Source organism: Lonchura striata, chromosome Z (assembly GCF_046129695.1).
Source record: "Lonchura striata isolate bLonStr1 chromosome Z, bLonStr1.mat, whole genome shotgun sequence".
Taxonomy (NCBI): domain Eukaryota; kingdom Metazoa; phylum Chordata; class Aves; order Passeriformes; family Estrildidae; genus Lonchura; species Lonchura striata.
The window spans coordinates 86087359-86107151 of record NC_134642.1 but is presented as its reverse complement, the minus strand read 5'-3'; the positions used below and the strand labels follow the sequence as shown (position 1 = coordinate 86107151).

Genomic DNA, 19793 nt, shown 5'->3' with positions numbered 1-19793 from the left:
CAGTCCAAGCACAGAGATCAAAATCTAGATCAATCAATCTAAAATTAAAATCAAATGGACGTAATATATGTGGAGGCTGAAGACAGGAGAAAGAGGAAGAATGGGAAAGGATGAGGATGCAAAGTGATAAGGGAGACCCTGTCACTGAGTTAGAGGGTTCAGACTGGACATGCCTGCAAAACATAGCTTCAGACTTGACCAAAGCTTTAGCCTGAAGATTTTAACAGCACTTAAACATATTGGCACTGAATTAATAGCCTAATTTAAAGAATTTAACAAAGGACTGTAGAATTTACTACAAGCATGACAGTTACTCACAGGCCTGAGTTACGAATCTAGTGCATTTAAGGAATCAGACAGCAACACCCTACTCCATTTTCTGTAGCACACTCACAGTCACACACTCAGAGCCAGAGCCTGCTCGGGTGTGCACAATCCCTGTGCATTTCCCCTGTGGGAAATGGCCCCCCGCTCAGGGAAGGACTCACTTAGGACCTACAAGGCTTGTAGGGGCCAATGTTTGTAGGTCACAGTGCTAGTCACAGTAATGCTCCATCCGGATTACAATTCTGCTTGACAGCTTTCTCTGAGTGTTCAACAAGGAGAATGTTTTTCTACTTGGACTTGCTCACTAGCCAGCACCAGATCCTGGGAGCAGACAGTGTCTCTGGTAGCTCAGGAGGAGCTCAGCCCAGGTGCTGCTCATCAAGGCCACAACCTGATGAGCATTTCTGAGATCACAGCATGGCCCCAGGTGGGTGATTCTTGATAAACTGTGCCCAGATATGGGCAGACAGGCAGGAAAATGACATATTTAGTTTTCTGGACACCAGCTGCCAGCAAGCTGGAGGAAGCCCAGCACTGGGCTGCAGGCCTGGAGCCCAGAAGCCCTGTTTTGGGAAGGTGGTCTCAGAGCTGAAAGCCCTGGCTTGGCACCTGGCAGCCTGGGCACTCCTGTGGGGCCCTAGTGTCATCAACCACAGTTGGGCCTTTGTTCATAGGAAAATAAAAGAAAGGAAATGAATGGAAATAGTTGAAATCGATCTGACATCCTCACCCCCTGCCCTAGTTTTGGATTTTGCTTCCCATGAGAAATTGTACACACTCTGTGGTGTCTGTTTGGTCCTGGCCAGCCTCAGCCTACACCAGCAAGAACTCATTCAAGGGAAGGAGCCATGATGCTTACATATGCAATTACTTATATATTAATACATTGCCATGTGAGTATTTGAACATGATACAACGTAACCTGAGTCATTCTAGTAACTCAGTTACTTTATTATGTATTAGTGTATAGAATTATTTTCAAAATGGTGAATGAATGGAAAATACAGAAGCCTAACTAACTTGGTTTAGTTGACTGGAAAAAAACCCAAACCCTGAAACCATTTTTCTGATATACTAATTTGGAACCTTAAATACATTCTAAACCATTAGGTACAGAGGCAGATGTTATCTGTAGTAGAACTGTTTGCTGACAAGAACACGTTCATCTTGTAAACAACAGTGTTCTTAAAAATGTGTCTCTTAAATGTAACAGGCACAGCTGCTTGCTTGTTCAAAGTCTTGAAAGGGGATTATGGTACTGATGCAGAGACATCAGTTGAGAGGTCTAAGAGACAAGTGGAGTGCTATGATTTGTGCTTCAAAAATAATGACCAAAACCAAACAGAAGGAATTAGGAGTCTATGAAGTGTCTCACAAAAAGCCCATGCGTGCAGTGTAAAGTCTAGAGAAGTGCCTTGTTCTGTTACTGGTTTGTTTCCCAGCAATCTGGAGGCACACAGGCTGGTGGCACTGCACTGTCCCTGCCAACAGGCTCCGTGGGCCCGCCAGGCTCTGGTGTGACCCTCTGCCTCCAGGCAGTGCCCAGGTATCTCCTGGCTTCCATCACGCTTGCTTTGATTAGCTATTTAGGACGTGGAGCCTTCTGCCTGGATAAATAATCTCTCTGAAGTGTTTGGTGGTTTATCGCCGAGTACTTCGATTAAAAAACTGAGTGTGTGTGGGAACTGCACTTGTGACACTTGCAGGAATAATTGTGGCTGGTGATGGAAGCAGGGCTCCCTCTAACAGCTTTAGAGAAAATATTGCAATAAATGTCGTGTTCCATGGGCACAAGCCTTTGCAATGCTGCTCAATTCAAGTGCTGCCTTCACAGCTGCTATAAATCAGCAGGCTCAGGAGATAACTATCTTTTGCCAGCTCCCACAGTCTGTGAACATCCTTAGAGCAGAATCTTTCTCATAGATATGTTTATAAATTGCTGTTTAGATTGCAGCAGAACCTTGTCTGTACTTTTATGTCTGAAGCAGTTTCTAAAATATCTGAATTACATACTATGAAAAAATACAGTGAATTGTGCAGAAAAAATGTGAAATTGGTCTGCAACAAAAGGAACAGAATTTACATGATTCCATTGGAAAGATAACCATAATTTCATGAGAGCCACTGAGAGTCAACACTAAAGAAATAAATTTTGACTGGCTGAAATAGCAAATGCACAAAAATACTCAGTGAGTAAAGGACTCCAGTCAAACTGGTTGCCTTCTATGAGATAAACAACTGAACAATCATAAAAAAAAAGATTTAAAATTAATCAGGAAAAAAGAAATATTTCTGAACTTAGATGTGTTACATTAATGAGGTTTTCCACCTAGAACTGCTAATGGGACCAGATCTAAATTTTAATCTTTTTGAGCAAAACCTAACAAGAGGAGGTATAGTGATTAAAAGTTCCTTCTTGCTCTCGTGAAAATTAAGCTCTTTTTCCAGCTGTTTTCACAAGAAATAATTTCCAGGAGCTTTTTTGGACATGTTTGATGAGCTACTGATACAGAGCTACAAAGACTAAATGCTTCTAAAGTGCTCCTTAGTACAACTGAACAAGCTTTAGTGCAATTCAGTGGCCCATCCATTTTAAATTACTGAGGTGAAGCAGGGATCGCCAGTGAAGGGCTGGTAATCCATCCACTGGGACAGCTGTCCAAAACCAATGTGAGTGTTCCCAGCAGGGTTTTGTGTGGAAGACTGCATTTGGAGGAAGCATGAACATCAAAATGTTCTGTTTAATGCAAGTGTCCATCTCAATTACATAAATTACATAATTTATAAAATATTTTATGGCTTTGAATAATGGCTTGCTTACTGAAGAAGACTCTTCTTGGTGTTAGGAACTTGTTAAATTGAACTGCTCAATGAAGGAAAAGACATTGATTTAGGGCTCCATAGGTAATGGTGTATCATTAATTTCTTGCCCTCTCAGGTTCTGTTTATTCTCAGTTTGTATTTACTTTTCAATTTTTTTTTCCACAGCAGACATCACTTAAAAATAATATTTCTTTTCATACCTACAGCTTTGTTTACTTAGGCAAAAATATGGCCCAATTTCAAGAAAAACACTTCACCATCACTTACTCAGAAATAAACACATACTTAAGAGACATCTATTTGAAATACCTGCTTCTCTTGATCAGCCCAGTTCTCTGACTTTCTGTAAATTTTCAATCCAATGGGACAACTGAAGAGATAAGGAACAGAGTGACAAGGACCACAGCTCAAGGACTGAAGATCACATAAAAATGCTGTAGCTAAACCATCAAATGATAAAAAGAGCAAAACAAGATGTATGAGAAGAGATATTCTACTTCAACCCATGCAATTTAATTGGAGATGAACAGGCAACTTTTGCAATGTAAGTTCTTGTCCAAGTCACTTGGAAAGAAGTCCTGAAAATGTAATCAGAATAGACCTCTGCTTAAGAGCTCATCTATTCTTTCTCCAACCACGTTGATTAATCTAACACAAGGCTTCTTGTATGAATTTTGCTTTGATGTTAGAGGAGACAGAATGATCTGCATCCAGAGAACAGAGGGTAAAATAACCCAGGATCACCCCAGAGCTGGCTGAAAACAAGTGAAGGTAGGGGAAAAGAGCAGGTTTCCCAGAACCGAGGGAAGAAGAAGAGCACTGGGCCGGGCACAGCGACAGCCCCTGGATACGGAGACTCTGGGATGGGACTCTCGCTCCGGGTGAGGAGCAGGCACCTCCGGACAGCAACCCCAGCTGAGGATTTCTGTGGAGCCGACAAAGGCAGTCACACAAACGCCCAAATCCTGAGAATCCCTCTCTAATGACATTCTTTGTCACAGCATCTTCAAGGCGCTAAACCCAGAAGCGCTCTTAAAGTGTTTCCCAAGTGATTATAGCTACAGGGCAAACTAACACGATAAACCACGTATCCTTCTAAGAAACATCAATTTCCTCTTCTCAGCTCTCTTTCTCCTCTTCCACTCATCCGTTTCAGGGCCTGGCTCTTCAGATTTTTCAGCCAGCCTTACCCTAACTTGGTTGGCTTTATTCCTACAGCCCTCCAGGGCAAGCAGACAGCTTGAATAACAAGGGAGGCATCTCCCAGCTTTCTACTTCACCAGACTGTGTCGCCTCATCTGTCACCTCTGCTCACCTAATTTTCTATCCTGATTAAGGAACAATCCTTCCCTCCAAGTCAGCTGCTGTCTCTGCCTGCTCCCACCTTCTTCTGTTAGCATAACTTTTTAACTACTCAGGCTAAGTTTGGGTTTAGGTTTAAGTCCTCAGCAAATTAGCTGCTGACTGATAAAGTCAACACAACTGTCCGTTCCCCATTAAGATGTCATGTCAAGTGCTACCAGTGCTCTCCTCAGATAACCTGAATAAGATAATCATTGCCATTCTCCCCTTCCTGTTTTTCCCCTGCTCTTCTGTGTAAATACTAATAGTATTTTATTTGGTAAATTAGCTAACTTATTTTTCAGAGTGTACCTTTCTCTTCCATGGATTGCTGTCCACGATAGAGATTTGTTGTTGGAATGTTCCCAGCTCTGACCTTGAATACACTGTGGCTCTCACTACTGAAAACATCAGCTTTCTACCTCCAAATGGAAATCGCTGTCCACTGTCAGATAGGAGATAATGAGTAATAGACTAGCAATAAAAACATTTATGTTTGTTTTTAAATTTTTATGCAAACCCTCTGGTTTTAGCTATCTTGTTAAATCTAGTATTATCTTTGAAAATTAAAATTTTAATATGTTTGGAACATTTTGTTCCCGGGAAAGCATGAATGAGGGGGATTAAATTATACCTGTATAGACTTTTCTTGGTGATTGGTAATTACACTGTCACTCACAATGCTATTCATTGCACTTAGCTGCATGGACTGGGTAAAAACATGACATTTTCCCCTGTACTGGACATAATGAGAATCTATGGCTTTTCAAGGAATCATTCATCAATGAGGTACAGGAGTAAACAAAACAAAGACGCATTTGGAACACAGGTTTTTTTCTCTTCAAGCCACAGTACGAAACACTTATTTTTACCCTGGGCAAGTAACAGGGGTCAGGTAACCACCCTCACAACACACCCGACAGCAAACAGTCTGCATGTGCTTGCTGAGCACACAGGCTCACACCCTTCTGCCCACCTGTCCCGAGACAGCAAACCTTTAACCTTGGTGTGGTTAAAGAGTGGTGCCTGGGCTGTCTGTCCTTGGTGTGAACACGATTTTGGGCTCAGCTTCACTGCAGTCAAATGCATTCCCTTAGTTCTTCACAGGGCTTGGTATATTGAAAAGCTGTGGTGCAAAAGGTGTTGTCCAAATGCAGCGCTTCTACTGAAAACCAAACCAAACAAAAATGCATCTTTGTGGCAGAGAGCCACACTGAAGGCACAGCATTATGTTCTGAAAAGTTTCAAGTAGGAGACAGAAGTTTGCATTTCCACGAAACGTCAATTAACTTAATTTGTTGTATCTGACAAAGGACATAGTTAAATCTGGAGAGGACGGAGTGAGTCCACAAAGAATCAAGAATAACCACTTATGTTCTCAGCAGCCTTGTTTTTGCACCCAAGTTAAAAGTTCTTTGAAACTGAAATGATGCTACAAAACATCCTGGCCTCAGTGAACCCTATCTCTGCACTTAGGCACAAAGTTTCTTCTAATGTATGCTGGCCTCAGCCAACATTGCATGAAGTCTTTTAATAAATGTCAGTTGTCCTAAACACAGTACTTTGCAAACTGACAGAGCTTTCAACACTGACCTATAACAGGTATGTTTTAAACATTTTTGGGAGGTTATTCTCTTGCCAGGGTCACTGTGACTTGTACTTAAAAAAAAAACAAGTGACATCTCCCTGGTAGCACTCTCTTTCCTCCGCTTAACAATGTGCTGTCAGTTTAAAACTCTGGAGACTTCTTGCAGCAATATGTAAGCATAAACTTGTTTTTATCAGTCAATGTAATATCAGCACACATGGAACAAGAAGATCAATACAGGGAAGTGCTCACAGTTTCAAAGGAAACAGAGACAACTCAGAGAGGTGCTGCAACAAATATGCTTTTTGTCAGCTAGATGTTGTAGTAAAGTGCCATGGAAAATTCAAGGGGTGCTCATAGCTGATATTCTAAGGGAACATCAGTGTAAATTATTCCAGCTTATTTAATATTTTTAGTATTCTTTTGTATTTAACTATATCTAATAAAGATGAAACAGAACCACTCTACTATTGCTTATAATTTGTCACATAGAGCATTCAAAATTACACTGATAAACAAACTGCATCTTTACTGATAATGCTTGGCAGGAACATAGCAACACAGACTTTTAAGAAATCAATGTATATTTTCTTCCACTTTGAAGTGGCTGCAGTCAAACTGACACAGTGACTTTTTATGAGAGCAGCAAAGCTTTCACACAGCTGTAAACCTAGGGAAAAACTAAAGCTTCTTTACCAGATTTTTCTGGGTTTGTGTGGCCAGATGTGGGGAGCAGGGGTCTGCAGGGGTGGGTGCTGTGAGAAGCTGCTGGAAGCTTCCCCCGTGTCCCGTGGGGCCAGTGCCACTGGCTCGAGGGCAGAGCCACTGCTGGCCAAGGCTGAGCCCAGCAGTGGCACTGGCACCTTTGGGTCCTTAGTGGGGAAAAACCCGTGGGTAACAACAGCCAGGGAGAGAGGTGCTGGGAGAGGAGCCAGGAGCAGGTTTTGCAGCAGGACTAGTGACGCTGTGGGACACACCCTGTGTGTTCTGACACATCCACTGACAGGTCCTGAATCAGTGCACCCCTCAACTGTTGTGTGAGACTTCTTGATCCCCATTCCCCTGCTGGGCTTGCTTACTTTCACCTCTACACCAACAGATTTTAAAGGCTGTTATGAATGTTTATAAATCCCAGTCAAACTTGGGAGGATTGATGCTTTCTCAGTGCTGCATGTTTTGAACAAGGACAGAGATACTAAAACGTTTTGTTTTAGTAGAAAAGCTGACACAGTCTAATGCCTGTCATTATCCATGGAATTGTCAGGGATTCTGCCATGGACTATAAGATCAGTGTAAAGTCTCATGCAACCTTTGTCGTGGAATTGCTCAGACCCTCTTCTGTAGGGTGTATCTTCAAAGTGTGGGTGTGGTTTTTTGGAACCATTCACTACTGAGGTATTTTACCATCAGGCATGATTTTCTTCAAAATTTTAATGTATCTTTACACTCAGTAAAACTTCATGGTTTAAAATACCTGCCCTTACACAGAAGTACAAAATGCCTCCCTTACGGCGGCGCGACAGTTTTTTCATACACTTCAAATTTGTACTGGATCCCATTCTCTTCCTGGATATCAGCAGGAACACCTGGGTACCTAGGGAGAGAGGAGACGAAAAAGCAAAAGCCAACAAGCAGGTAAGAATATAATTATGATTCACCTCTAGTTTATCCAATCAACTAGAAAAGTAAGCTGCCTGGAAAAAAAAAATGAAAACACTTTTAGAATAGATACACTGTTTTTAGGAATCATATTAACTACTATCCATTATTTGTATGCACATCTTTTAGATTAAGAAAGCATACTCAAACACAAAACAACACCGCTATTTTTGGCTTAAAGAAATACCCAATATTTTTATTAAATCTTCCAATACGTTATTCAAAATGTCGGCCAAGGAAGAAGAGATTATGGAACACTTTGGGTTTTTTCCTCACCTTGCTTTTCCTAAGTTGGTTGAGAGGAAATGCTAAGGACAAGGCTTTTTAGAAGTCTGCAAGATATTACTAAAGCAGGTGACTGCTACCATAGAAAGAGTTCTTCTATATTCCAGGTTTCCTAAACCACTTCTTATTAATAGATGCTTTCAAAAATCTTTCCATCTCCCCGTGAAAGAACAAGGATTTTGTATGAGTAGTACTGACTTTGAGGGAGAGATACATTTTAAATTTATTTGGTAAGGTTTGGCATCATCAGGTTTCCACTTCAGTGAGGAAATTACCTGTTATTTTACAAAATCATGTTCTAATACCAATGTTCATTTCAGTACATTGGCCAAAAACAATGTATAGCTAGGAGCAGCTGAGAGGGAGCTTTGGGTCAGATTTCAGGACACTCAAATGAGCACAGAGTAATTCACAATATATTGGAGTTGGAGAAGGTGACTCATCATCCCCACCCACCCTGTCTGTCCTGCATCCTTCCCTGCCCCTGCCTATCCTCCCCCAGAGCCATGCCAATCCATTCCTGTGCCCCCTGAGGAGAGTTTCACTCCTCATACTTTCTATTTCTTCTATTGCTGGTCTGTAACCAGCTGAGAGCCAAAACAGGAGCAGCAGGAGGAGAACAGGTCTGGTCCTCCCTGGTTCTTGAGGCAGGTGTCTGGATTTTTGCTGCTCCTCAGTGCCTATTGAATGTGATCTTGTTGGAGAGGACATAAAAGCATGACTGGAATATGACAAGAATAATATAGAAGAAACCACAGTGAATGGCAGAAACTGTAAGTTTTTGTACACTTTCCTACTACATTTGTTAGGAAGAAGTAATTTTCTCAGGAGGGAAGGAATAACCTTAGAAATCTATAAAGCTCAAGCCTCTCCAGTCAAGTCCATTTAATTTGTCTTTGGCAATTTATCAAAGACATTCAGAGGCAAAATACTATTTACTAACAACATACTGAGAGTTACAAAGCTTAGTAAACATTTGAATAATTCCAAACCAGGAAACAGTAAGAAAAAGCTACTTTTGCAGCAAACTGACATAGAAAACTCTTTACTGTGAAGATCATAGGAAAGTTGAAGAACACAGCAAGTTCCAAAAAAATCTGTGCAGAGTGTGGTGTCATTCCAGGTTGTAAGTGAAGTATCACTGTGGGAAAAAATTCACCTCAAACTCAAACCAACATGGCCTTAATATAACCCTTAAAACATTCAAATTAGATTATTTTGAAGACAAGCCTGATAAGCATTTTGGTACTTACTCTGTTAGAAGCTTGTAGTCTTTATGGTCAATTTCTGGAAAAAATGTGTCACTTTCAAATTCTTTCAGGATTCTTGTCACAAACAATCGATGATGAATTGGCTTCTCCATTGCTTCCTTTAGAAACAACACAAACTCAGTCACAATTTTATGTATCACAGGCTTTTAGCAAAGCCGTGAAAATTACACTCTGAATCTCCTCTTTCAGACTCTGCTGAAGAGCACTTTCTAAAGGGATAATTTCACCCTGTGTCAGTTCCACCTGGTAAGTGGCAGCAATACATATTCTCAGAGCCTGGGGTATCTGACAGAAGTTAAGAACAAAATTTGAATAGGCCTGTGAGAAGAAAGGAACGGTAGGCCCAGTAGCAATAAACAATTTCTGAATCACACCTCTTTGGGAGACAGGAAGGTTTAAGTGGTGAGAGATGCCGACACCTCAAGGTAATTTATTCTGATGCTTAGTATCACTGCTAGGGATTTGTGCTGTATTTTTTGGAATTCCAAATATCGATCTACCCCTTAGTTTAACTTCAAAGGTGGATCTCTGGATTGTGGCAGAATGGTAACACGTGCTGAAAGCTTTTACATTTCCAAGCTCCTTGGGTGAAAATGTTCTAAGATAATGTTTGTTAAGTGAGCTTTTCACTAACAAATTCAGGAGTTAGGAATGTGCATTTTCTTTTGAGATCGAAAAATGGCAACTCTTCATACCTTGTGGGCATTAAAATAACCCATGAAAAGCTACACTAGGGATGGTTACAATACATTTTTGAAAAGCTTGTAGCTGTTCCTCCCTTTCACTTAAACTGGCAATGAGCAATGCTTTTTGTGGAAGGTGACTCACCATGCAGCAGGCTATTAGGTACTACTTCAACAAGCACAGGAACCAAGTAATACCAAATGGAATCCAATAAAATTAATTAACCACTGCTGAGAGGCTAATTTGTAGAAAAGCTGCTCTGCTAGAGAACAGTTAGAAATGAGAGCTAAGACACAGCACACAAGCATCGAACAGCACTGAACTGGTGTCCACCCAGTTTGTACACAAATACTATATTTTTCTGTGTTTAGGGACAGGAAGGTAAGACTGTAACACTTGCAAAATGACAGAATAATAATCTGCTTCACAAATAAAAACACGTGTTGTGTAAACAGAGACACTTTTGCTTTGTAGTAGAAGAACAAATCAACTTCCTATCCAAGCCTGTGGGAATTCAGTTTTATCAAGAACTCTCCATCACCACAACAGGCCAGGGAGGAGCACAGGGAGGGACTGACCACAGGTGGTGCAAAGAAAGTTAAATTTAATCCCAGGGAGACCAGATGGTGACCTCTGTTCTAGGGAAATGGTTTCATTAGCTCAATGAACCAACTAGCTGCGTCACTGCCCCACATTCATAGAAGGAGTGCAAATGCTTCCTCAGTTTGCCAGACCAGCTCTGTGACCAGTGAACAGCAGAGTTTGGGGAAGAGCAACAGGCTCAGGCTGGATTCAGGCCACATACTGCTCCTCAGCAGCTGGGAGTGCCCAGTGTCTGGCAGTGAGCATGCAAGGAGCAAGGACAGATGTGCTTCTCCACCTGCTCTGCTATGTTCTGGGCAACTTTCCCCTGCTTTGGGATTCCAGCACACAGTTAAATCAGCTGCTGCCCCAGCCTGTGCCCACAGCCCTGCCTGTTCACCCCAGGCTATGCCTGACCTGGTTATGGCCATGGGGCCAGACCCTGCCCCATGGACCTGTCCCACCACCCCGAGCCCTGCCACTCCAGTTACTGCCCATGGGGACAGCTCCTGTTCCCTTGGGAACACCAGGTCCTCCCTGGTCTCCAGAGGCAACTTCAGGAAATTCCAGAGAAGCAAATTTTATACCAAACACAAAAACCCAGAGGTGGAATCTCCAAAAGAACCTGTTCAGGGAGGCCTGGACTCTGACACTGCCTCAGTGAAACACTGCTGAGGACATGGCAGGGTGGCAAAGGAGTTCTGTCATAATGCTGTCCTGTGCACAAGGAATAAAGTAGGTCCTCACTGATACTCAATTCAGTCTTGCCCTGTCCAGGCCACTCCATTGGTTTCACCAATTTTTTGGGACTGAAGAGAAATTAGAGGAGGCACAGAGCTGAGCTCGTGGAATGCTGACATACTCACTAGACACATTGTAAAACCATACCATACATGTAAGGAAGTTGATACTTGGGTTTTATGGATTTGTATGTGGTTTTGCTGTTGTTAGTTTTGGTTTTAACACCTTATTTAGTATTTAAGGATGTGATGGACTTACAGGTCCTATTCCTAGTAAAACCTCAATGTTGTTTTTGACCCGTCTAAACCACAGAGTTTAAATGTAATTAAAAGAGACTGATATAACTCACACTGAGTGGACTCAGAGTAGCCTGGTCTAGTGGAAAGTGTCCCACTTTCCAAACAAGAGGTCTGGAATGACATGAGCCATTAAGCCTTTTCCAGCCTAAACCTTTCTGTGGGCCTCTGCCCCCCGCAGGATGTCCAGACTGTTTTTCAGAGTCAAGGCCAAGACCTGAACTTCTCAAGAGACAATACCTCCACACAGGTGCAGCAGTGTCTTAACTCAGAACAGAAACCTGGTTTTGAAATCACAGAACTGTAGAATCGCTGAGGTGGGGAAAGACTTCCAAGATCATTGAGTCCAACTTTTAATGACTCTTCCAGTTGTCCCCACTCACCATGACTGAGTGGTACATGGAAGCAGGTTTGATACACATTAATGAAATTTCCTGGGGATGAAACAGAGCCAGAAGCTGTGCTCCAGTACATCTGATGAGCTCTAACAGCTGTAACAGCTGTGAGGGACTCCAGGGCCAGCACCAAAGAGTGGGCCAGCACCACAAGCCCCCAGCACACAAGAAGCACTCATAAGCCAGCAGACAGCCCTCCAAACATGAAGTGCTCCCACAAAATCACAGAGTGCCTGCCATGATGTGTAACAGCTTCATAACTGCTGTAACCCACTGCTGGGCTCCTCCTTCCTCGTCCACACAAACAACAGCAACTGCATCTCCTCCTGGAACTCAGGAGATCTAGAACAGTGCACAGGGGATCCAGGTGGCATTGCACTAAGACCCAAGCAAATTAACCTGGTAAGCCTGTGCTGTCAGAAGCCCAAAAGCTTCCCTGGGGTCATTGCTACTGCCCTGTGGCTACATTAAGAGATAATAAATCTGATGAGAGATCAGTGTCCAGTGAAATTCAAGAAGATGACACCCACGTGAGTTTTTCTGAACCCTCACTGAACTGATGGAGATGTTTTCAACTTTTTCTGCTCTCACTTGCCAATGCCAACACTCCACCCAGCTTCTCCCCGTCCCCACTGCTCTCTCTTTCCTTGTTGCAGAGGTCAGGTCAGTTTCCTAGAGTGTGTGAGCACAGCATCAGCATGACCTACACGAGGACTTGAATGGCCACCACAGCTCACAGAGGGCCTGAGGCAGCTGATGCCAGTCGTCCCACCTCCTGGAGAGAACTGTGTCCTTAAGAACCAAGGGGCAGCCAGAACCAACAGAGGGATGCTCTGTGTCCTTATAAATGTTCACAGATTTGGCCCTCCCTCTTCTGCAGTGTGAGGAGGAAAAGGATATGAACAGCAGCAAACCCCTGCCTCCATCCCACTCCTGGCAGGCAGCATCCTGCCCCAGAATGCCATCCTGGAGCACATGCTGTAGTACCCTGGCTTGCCTCAGTTCCTAAAGGCTGGACAAGGCACCTCAGCCAGCTGTACCTGAGACCGACTGGACACCCGTGTCCCAGATGTGCACTCAGACCGCTGGGCAGCTGCTGCACCTTGGCCCAGCACCCTGCATGAGGGCAGGTCTGGCTGGTGCAGAGCACGGCGGCTGGGCCAAGCAGAAGGCACAGCAGGGCAGGTGCCCAGACATCCTGAATAGCCCAGGGCACGACCAGGACTGTGGGAAACAAAAACCAGCAACGGCCTGGAAGGTGATGGCACGCTCCTGCTCACACCATCTACAGAAACACGGCTTGCAGGACTGTTCCCAGAGCTTGGTGACACCAGCCCTGATCACAGTGGACCTCCCCAAGGCAGACTGATTAACTGATGCACAGTGCTGAGGCTAGGAGCTGTGTTAAAAGGCTCCACAGGACAATAGCCACTGTCTGAAATAACGCTGTGGGCCCTGGAGGTGTTGTCTGGCAATGGCAAAGCTGCTGCTGCAGCTTCTGACAGACACCCTCACATCCTGTACATTCTGTACCTGCTCCCTATTCCCTGGAAACCCACTCCAATGGAAGGTCACGAGACAGCTCACTGTGCTGAGGACCACAGACCAACTGGGCAGAGCAGCTGCAGCGCTGTCCCAAGAATCACATCTTCCTACTCCTCCTCTGACACCCACAGCAGCCCCTGACAGGCTGTCAGAGCACACAGCTGCCTGTGGTTCCACTTTGTAGTGATCCCCATGGAAAACCACTGTGCTTCAAGCAGTTAGCAACCAACAGAACAATTACCCTGCATGGACCATGCTCCTTGCACACAGCATGACAGGGTCAGACAGAAAACTGTAACAGAACCTGGAGGCAAATCCCACTGGAAACGTGCAAATCTGCCACCTGCAAGTGCTTCCCTTGGCCTAAAAGGACAGCAATGAACTCCCATATGAACATTCTTTCTGTTTGACAGTGGAAGTATAAACAGATTTTCTGTAACAGAGTTCTGCAACAGCCTGATTAATCAAAATGGAGTAGGCCTTTCTATAGACAAGCACAGACCCATATTAATGAACAAAATCAGGTCTCAACCTCTGAGACACACAAAACAGTGAAATCAAAATAATGCTTTAAAACCAAATACCTACAACTACTGAAAAAAATTATTTATTTCAATTACCAATTGCCATTTGATTTCCCACACATTTCTTCATGACATAATTGAAATACTCCTGTAAAATTCTTTGTGCATCTTTAATACAGGCACTAAAAATATTACTTGTAGTTTTGGCAGATGTGTATGGTCCCCAAAAAACCCTTTCAGTTAAAACACAAAGGTAGTTTGAGTGCAGGAATCTGAATAAAACTGTCAGATTTCTTCCTAATGTAACTAAACTTTCCTTTGAAATGTCTTGAGTAGATGCCTGAAAGGGAGGAAACAGCTGAAATTTTAGAACCACAAAAGGGTTTGGGTTGGACAGAGCTTTAAAGCTCATCTTGTTTCATGGCAGGACCCCTCCCACTGTCCCAGCTGCTCCCAGCCCATCCAGCCTGGCCTTGGGCACTGCCAGGGATCCAGGGGCAGCCACAGCTGCTCTGGGCACCCTGTGCCAGGGCTGCCCACCCTGCCAGGGAACAATTCCCGATTGCCAGTGTCCCACCCAGCCCTGCCCTGCGGCAGTGGGAGCCATTCCCTGGCTCCTGTTCCTCCATCCCTTGTCTCCAGTCATTCTCCAGCTCTCCTGGAGCCTCTTTAGGCAGTGGAAGGGGCTCTGAGCTCTTCCTTCTCCACACTGGCCGTTCCCATCTCACTCAATGCTTTTCCATGTCCAGGGTAACCAGGTCTCCTATTACTTTACACATTCCCTTGTACTGATCAGTACAAGTAGTACTTTCCAATTTACTCCTGATCAAAACTGCCAATTTATAATGTGAGTATTGGTGGGTAATGGTCTAAAAAAAGGCATTATTTTTTTCCAAATATCAGAAGCCTCCAAGACAGATGCTCTTGAAGGAAGAAGCAGAAGAAATAATTTTACAGCTGAGCCTGTGGCAGGGCAGGAGCAAATGCTGCTCTCACAGCTGGCTCTGGCTCCTGCTGGGCAGCTCTGCCCTCTGTGAGGAGAAGCCCCTCGAGAAAGCCTCTGCAGGGCACAGGCACTGTCATGGCTGAGAGCCAAGGATGTTTCTTCTGCAGGATAACATCTGATTATAGGCTGAATGCACTTGCACATTGAACATATGGTGGACTTCACCACAAGGAACAGCAGTGTTATCTCATGCACACCTCATCTTCTTACAGTTGTAGCAATCTCTAACTACGTCACTGTTTTCACTGTGAAAGATGCGCTTCTTCAGACACAGAGATTTGTGAAAAGCACAAAGTGTAAAGGCAAGAAACACCAGAAAAATGCATTTTCCTACCCTGTACACAGGACACAATATCAGCCCTGATTTCCCACCAGGTGCTTTATGGCACTGTCATCACGCATCTCATGTTCGAGTGCCCAACAACAACTGCAGTGTATCTCCCAGGGTGGCTGTAATGACTAAAGGACAGCAGCAATGTTCCCTTTACTGTTAAATAGAATTTGCTTTACAATTCTTGACCCAGGGAGTGGGAGCAGTGGGAACACTGCTGGATGAGAAAGCAGAGTGAATGTGACCTTTTGTTGTATGGTTATCTCCTGTTATTGCTGACACCATGACCTGTCAGCTCTCTCTAAATCCTATTTTCTTCCCCATTTACATGTACAAAGTGTCATACTCTGGCTAAAAATGCTGGAGCACTTTTCCTCTTTTTTTTCTTTTCACAACCTTTGCAGGGTCAGTCAGCAATCTCAGTAAAATAAACACAAAAACATGGGCTCAGTAAAATAAACATAACAATACATTTTTTTCCTGAAGAATACTGCAATTTAGGTATTTAGGAAAAGCTCTCAAAAGCAAAACAACAGTGTGACACTGGCCCACTGGCAAGGGCAATGTTCAGTTTCTGGATGGGTATTCTGAACTTGAGAGTTGAGATTACACTCTCTGAGATCTGTTCTGTTGCAATTACTGCAGTTTGCTGGTAATGTGAAGGGAAAGCACCTCCTAAAGCAGCAGTAATAGGAACTTCATCCTCATCCCATCACAGAAATTGAGTAATTTAGGAGGAGGCTAAATGTACCTTGTACACTGAAGTGCCTCCCACGATCCAAACCATGTCGACTTTACTCTTTAACTCTGGTGAATCCAAAAGAGCTAGAGCATCATCCAGACTTTTGGAACGATAATGTGCTCCTTTCGGGGCTTCCCTGGAAAAAGAAAAGCTCTATTACTAAATAAATAAACGACAATTCATCATGATCATCAATACAGCCTAGACACAAAATGTGCTTTCCTGAATTAACAAATAACTACATGCTGCACATCAGCTAATTACTTTGAAGTGCCTGTTATTGCAAAATTATGTTAGAAGTCTCATCTGACTGTAGGGTTGTTTAACAGATCACAACATAACTGTAATTTAGGAGGCATTGTATATTAGGAATCTGGAATTTCACAACATGTTTCTGAAAAAGCGTAACTGAGAAATTTACATATCTGTAAGATAAAGACACAATCTATAAATTAAACATAGATCATTAAGTACAGATAATCAAGAAATAAAATGTAGATTTTGACTTGAATTTCAGCACATTAACATTTAATTCAACAAAACCAGCTGAAAAGCCAATATTCTCACATAATCACCTGCAAATCCACCAACATCCTCCAAAGCAATAAAGCACTACAAGTGGACATTTGTATTTAAAAATATTTGCATGATTGTGGGTGATTCATTCAAGAAGTGAGCTCTGAAAATGAACAGTTCATCCACAAATCCTAATAAAAATGAACTTCAAGAAATGGACTTAGGGCCACCAGTGTAGGCAGGAACTAGAGAAATACAGTTAAGTACATGAGTCAGAAATACTATTGAAAATTGTCAAATGGTTTGTGAGTAGAGCTAAAAGTAGTACTCATGATGCAAAGTAATGACAATTACCTTGTGAATGAATTTTAAAAAATTAAAAATTAAGAGTAAAGTAGTCATAACACTCAGAATCAACAGCAGAAATGCTTTCTAAACAGGTATCAAAAATGCTACATTTGGAACTACTGCATGTTGTAACACTACAGACATTTTTTTGGTGCAGGTTTTTATTTGTTTTACAGGGCCCTTATTTATCATACTTACTTGAGCTCCCTGCTGAGCACAATATTAATTCTGTCTTTTAAAGGACGGTTCTTCTCTGGAATGGAGAACCACGTTTTTTTACCCATTATCACTGCATTCTGTTTTCCTGAGCAGGAGAGAATTGAACTGTTTAGAAACAGTGATGGACTTCCCATGTGCTTCCAAGCCCCTCTCCAGCAGTTAGCCAAAGCATAAGCTCAGTTCTCAGATGAGAACTGATTTATAAACCCACAATTTCTCGGAGAAGAACCAGTCAAATTACATCTAAAGTGATGTATTACAGGTGATCAATCACACTCTAACACACACATAATTTCTGACCAAACCTAAGCATTCATAACCTGATTACCTCTCATATGGAAATTTGCTAAGGAAAGGAATGTTTCTCTGTATGAGGAAAAGGAGTTATCAGAGAAAAAAACACAATGACAACATGGTCACCCTTCCCATGTTGTTTCCAGGCTGAGACACAACGGAGGCAAAGGTGACATCCCTGGTGTGAGGATTTATGGCAGCACAATCCATTAGGAAGTCTGGTTATGAAGCACTTTACCTGCCTAGCATCCAAGATCACAGCTTATCAAAAGATCTGCAGGCAGGACAGAGCAAAATGTTTCTTTGTAATTATATTTCAAACACCTTTTTTCTTGATCACAGGTTATTTCTGCCAGGTAAGATGCAACATCTAAAAAGACAACTGTCAATCGTGTTCTGTCCTTTTTTAGTACATACAGGGTTGCAAAGGGCTGAACCAAGTCTTCAAACATATGTAAAGTCTTTCACCCGGAACCATTTCAAAATGAGATTAGACATTCCTTGTGGATTATGGAACAGACATTCAAATCAGAAAATTGAGTAAGTCACCTAATCAAAACAGACCTTCAAGGCAGAAAATGGAGTATGGCACCTAATTAAAACAAGGGAATACAGGAAGATGACCAGACGTAAGTTTTTACCAAAAAAAGTGAATTTTAACAGCATAAAAAAATCCCTAAACAAACCATGGAAAAATGACTGTGTTGACAAACAACTGCAGTAGTATGGTTTAGATTTTCTGGTGTGTGGATTTGGCTCAGGACTCTGAAAACTCAGCAAAATTACTGTCACAAGGGTCAGAGGCATGGATCGGATGGCCAAGGCTGAGCAAACAAGTTAGATAAACTAAAGCAGACTGCAAAAAACAAACCACCTCTGCTAATTAAGCAGCTTGTGAAAATCTTCCCATTTTAACTTGGGAGTTTTGTGTAAAGAAACTTTGTTAGGTAAACTTTAGATGAAGTTTTCTATTCTTCTGATGAAAGAAGGACTTGAATGGAGAACCTAAGAGACCACCAGCATCTCCTCTGAAATACCTGATTCATCTCCCTCCCTCATCTAACCCGAGCGACTGCAAAGGGCTGAAATACTGGTGACAATTGTGAGTGAGACAAAGTGCAAATCTAACAAGGTAGAAATCCATTTAGATTTAAGTGAAATGTGCCACTTTAAGCTTGCTAACATAAGTAAAATATGCTGTTTAGTCTAGTAACTGCAGCACTAACAAAACTACCCCAGATCAAGAATGCAAATTTCCAAGCTAAATAAATAAGAGATAAGAAAAATTCCTCAGACCTTGAAACAGACAGCCCAGAGTGACTCTTTCTGTACTTTCTCACAAAAACTGAGTACAAGTGTAACTAGCTGTAAGTGTAACGCAAAATCAACAAAATTAATATGCAGGAACCTATGCATACGTAAATTAGCAACAGTAATAAAGAAGGATCGGCAGTCCTCAGGGGCACGCATGTCCTTTAAGGAAAAAAAAAAAAAAAAAGGATCCCTCACATGCGTCCAGCGCTGTACTGAACACACCATCCCTACAAAGCTTTATTAGCACTGTAAGGTTTTGATTTTCCGTCCTGGTTTCACGAGGGCAGGCGGGGAAAGCGGGATCCCGAGCCGTTACCTTCCACGCGGGATGCGCTCGTCATCCTCTGGAAGTACTTGTACTCGTTCCTGCCGGGGAAGCACGAGCTGCGTTACAACGTGTCTTAAGAATAACTTCTCTAGTTTCTATTTTTTTTTTTTTTTCCCGCAAGTTCTCTAATTTCAACGAAAAATCCCCACTCGTGTTGGGTGTGTTGCCGGAGGCCGGGGAGAGGCGGTTGGACAGAGCTGAACCCGTGCCCGGCCGAGGTGGGACCTTTGTCCCGCGGCTGTGCTTGCATGAGCGATAAGCTGCGCCCACGGCACGAGAGAGAACCCACGCGAAAAAACCACCCCACAGCCGCGCTCCCGCCACGCCGCCACTTTCCCGCCTCACCGCGCATCCCCTCAGGCACTACATCTCCCAGCGCGCCCCGCGCGGCCCCGCCGCGCCCGCCTGCCGCGGCGCGGCGCGGGGCACGCTGGGGGCTGTAGTGCGGGCCGGGCGGGCCGCGGTACCTCAGCGGCGGCCAGGGCAGCCGCCCGTCCTTGCCGATGCCCATGTTCTGGCTGACGGCCACGATGGAGTTGAGCGAGCGCGGCATGGCCGTGCCGTGCCGTGCCGTGCCGCGCCGTGCCGTGCCGCGCCGCGCCGGGGGCGGGCCGAGCGGGCGCATCCGGCGGGA

At 43.4% G+C, this 19793-nt stretch overlaps 1 protein-coding gene across 1 annotated transcript; it reads right to left on the bottom strand.

Annotated features, from left to right (window-relative positions):
- Positions 1-7495: 7495 nt before the first annotated feature.
- On the bottom strand, positions 7496-19756 carry DHFR (dihydrofolate reductase). Its single transcript, XM_021551827.3, has 6 exons — positions 19627-19756; positions 19148-19197; positions 17203-17308; positions 16150-16276; positions 9277-9392; positions 7496-7673 (listed from the first exon to the last, which is right to left on the bottom strand). The coding sequence occupies exons 1-6, from the start codon at positions 19710-19712 to the stop codon at positions 7586-7588; spliced, it is 573 nt and encodes a 190-aa protein (XP_021407502.2). The 5' UTR covers positions 19713-19756; the 3' UTR covers positions 7496-7585.
- Positions 19757-19793: the final 37 nt, after the last annotated feature.

Coding starts and splice junctions, on each gene's coding strand:
- DHFR (XM_021551827.3), bottom strand. CDS start 19,712: ATGCCGCGCTCGCTCAACTCCATCGTGGCCGTCAGCCAGAACATGGGC. Junction 17,309..19,147: donor GAGCGCATCCCGCGTGGAAG/GTAACGGCTCGG, acceptor TCTCCTGCTCAG/GAAAACAGAATGCAGTGATA. Junction 9,393..16,149: donor GAGGCACTTCAGTGTACAAG/GTACATTTAGCC, acceptor TTGTTTCTAAAG/GAAGCAATGGAGAAGCCAAT.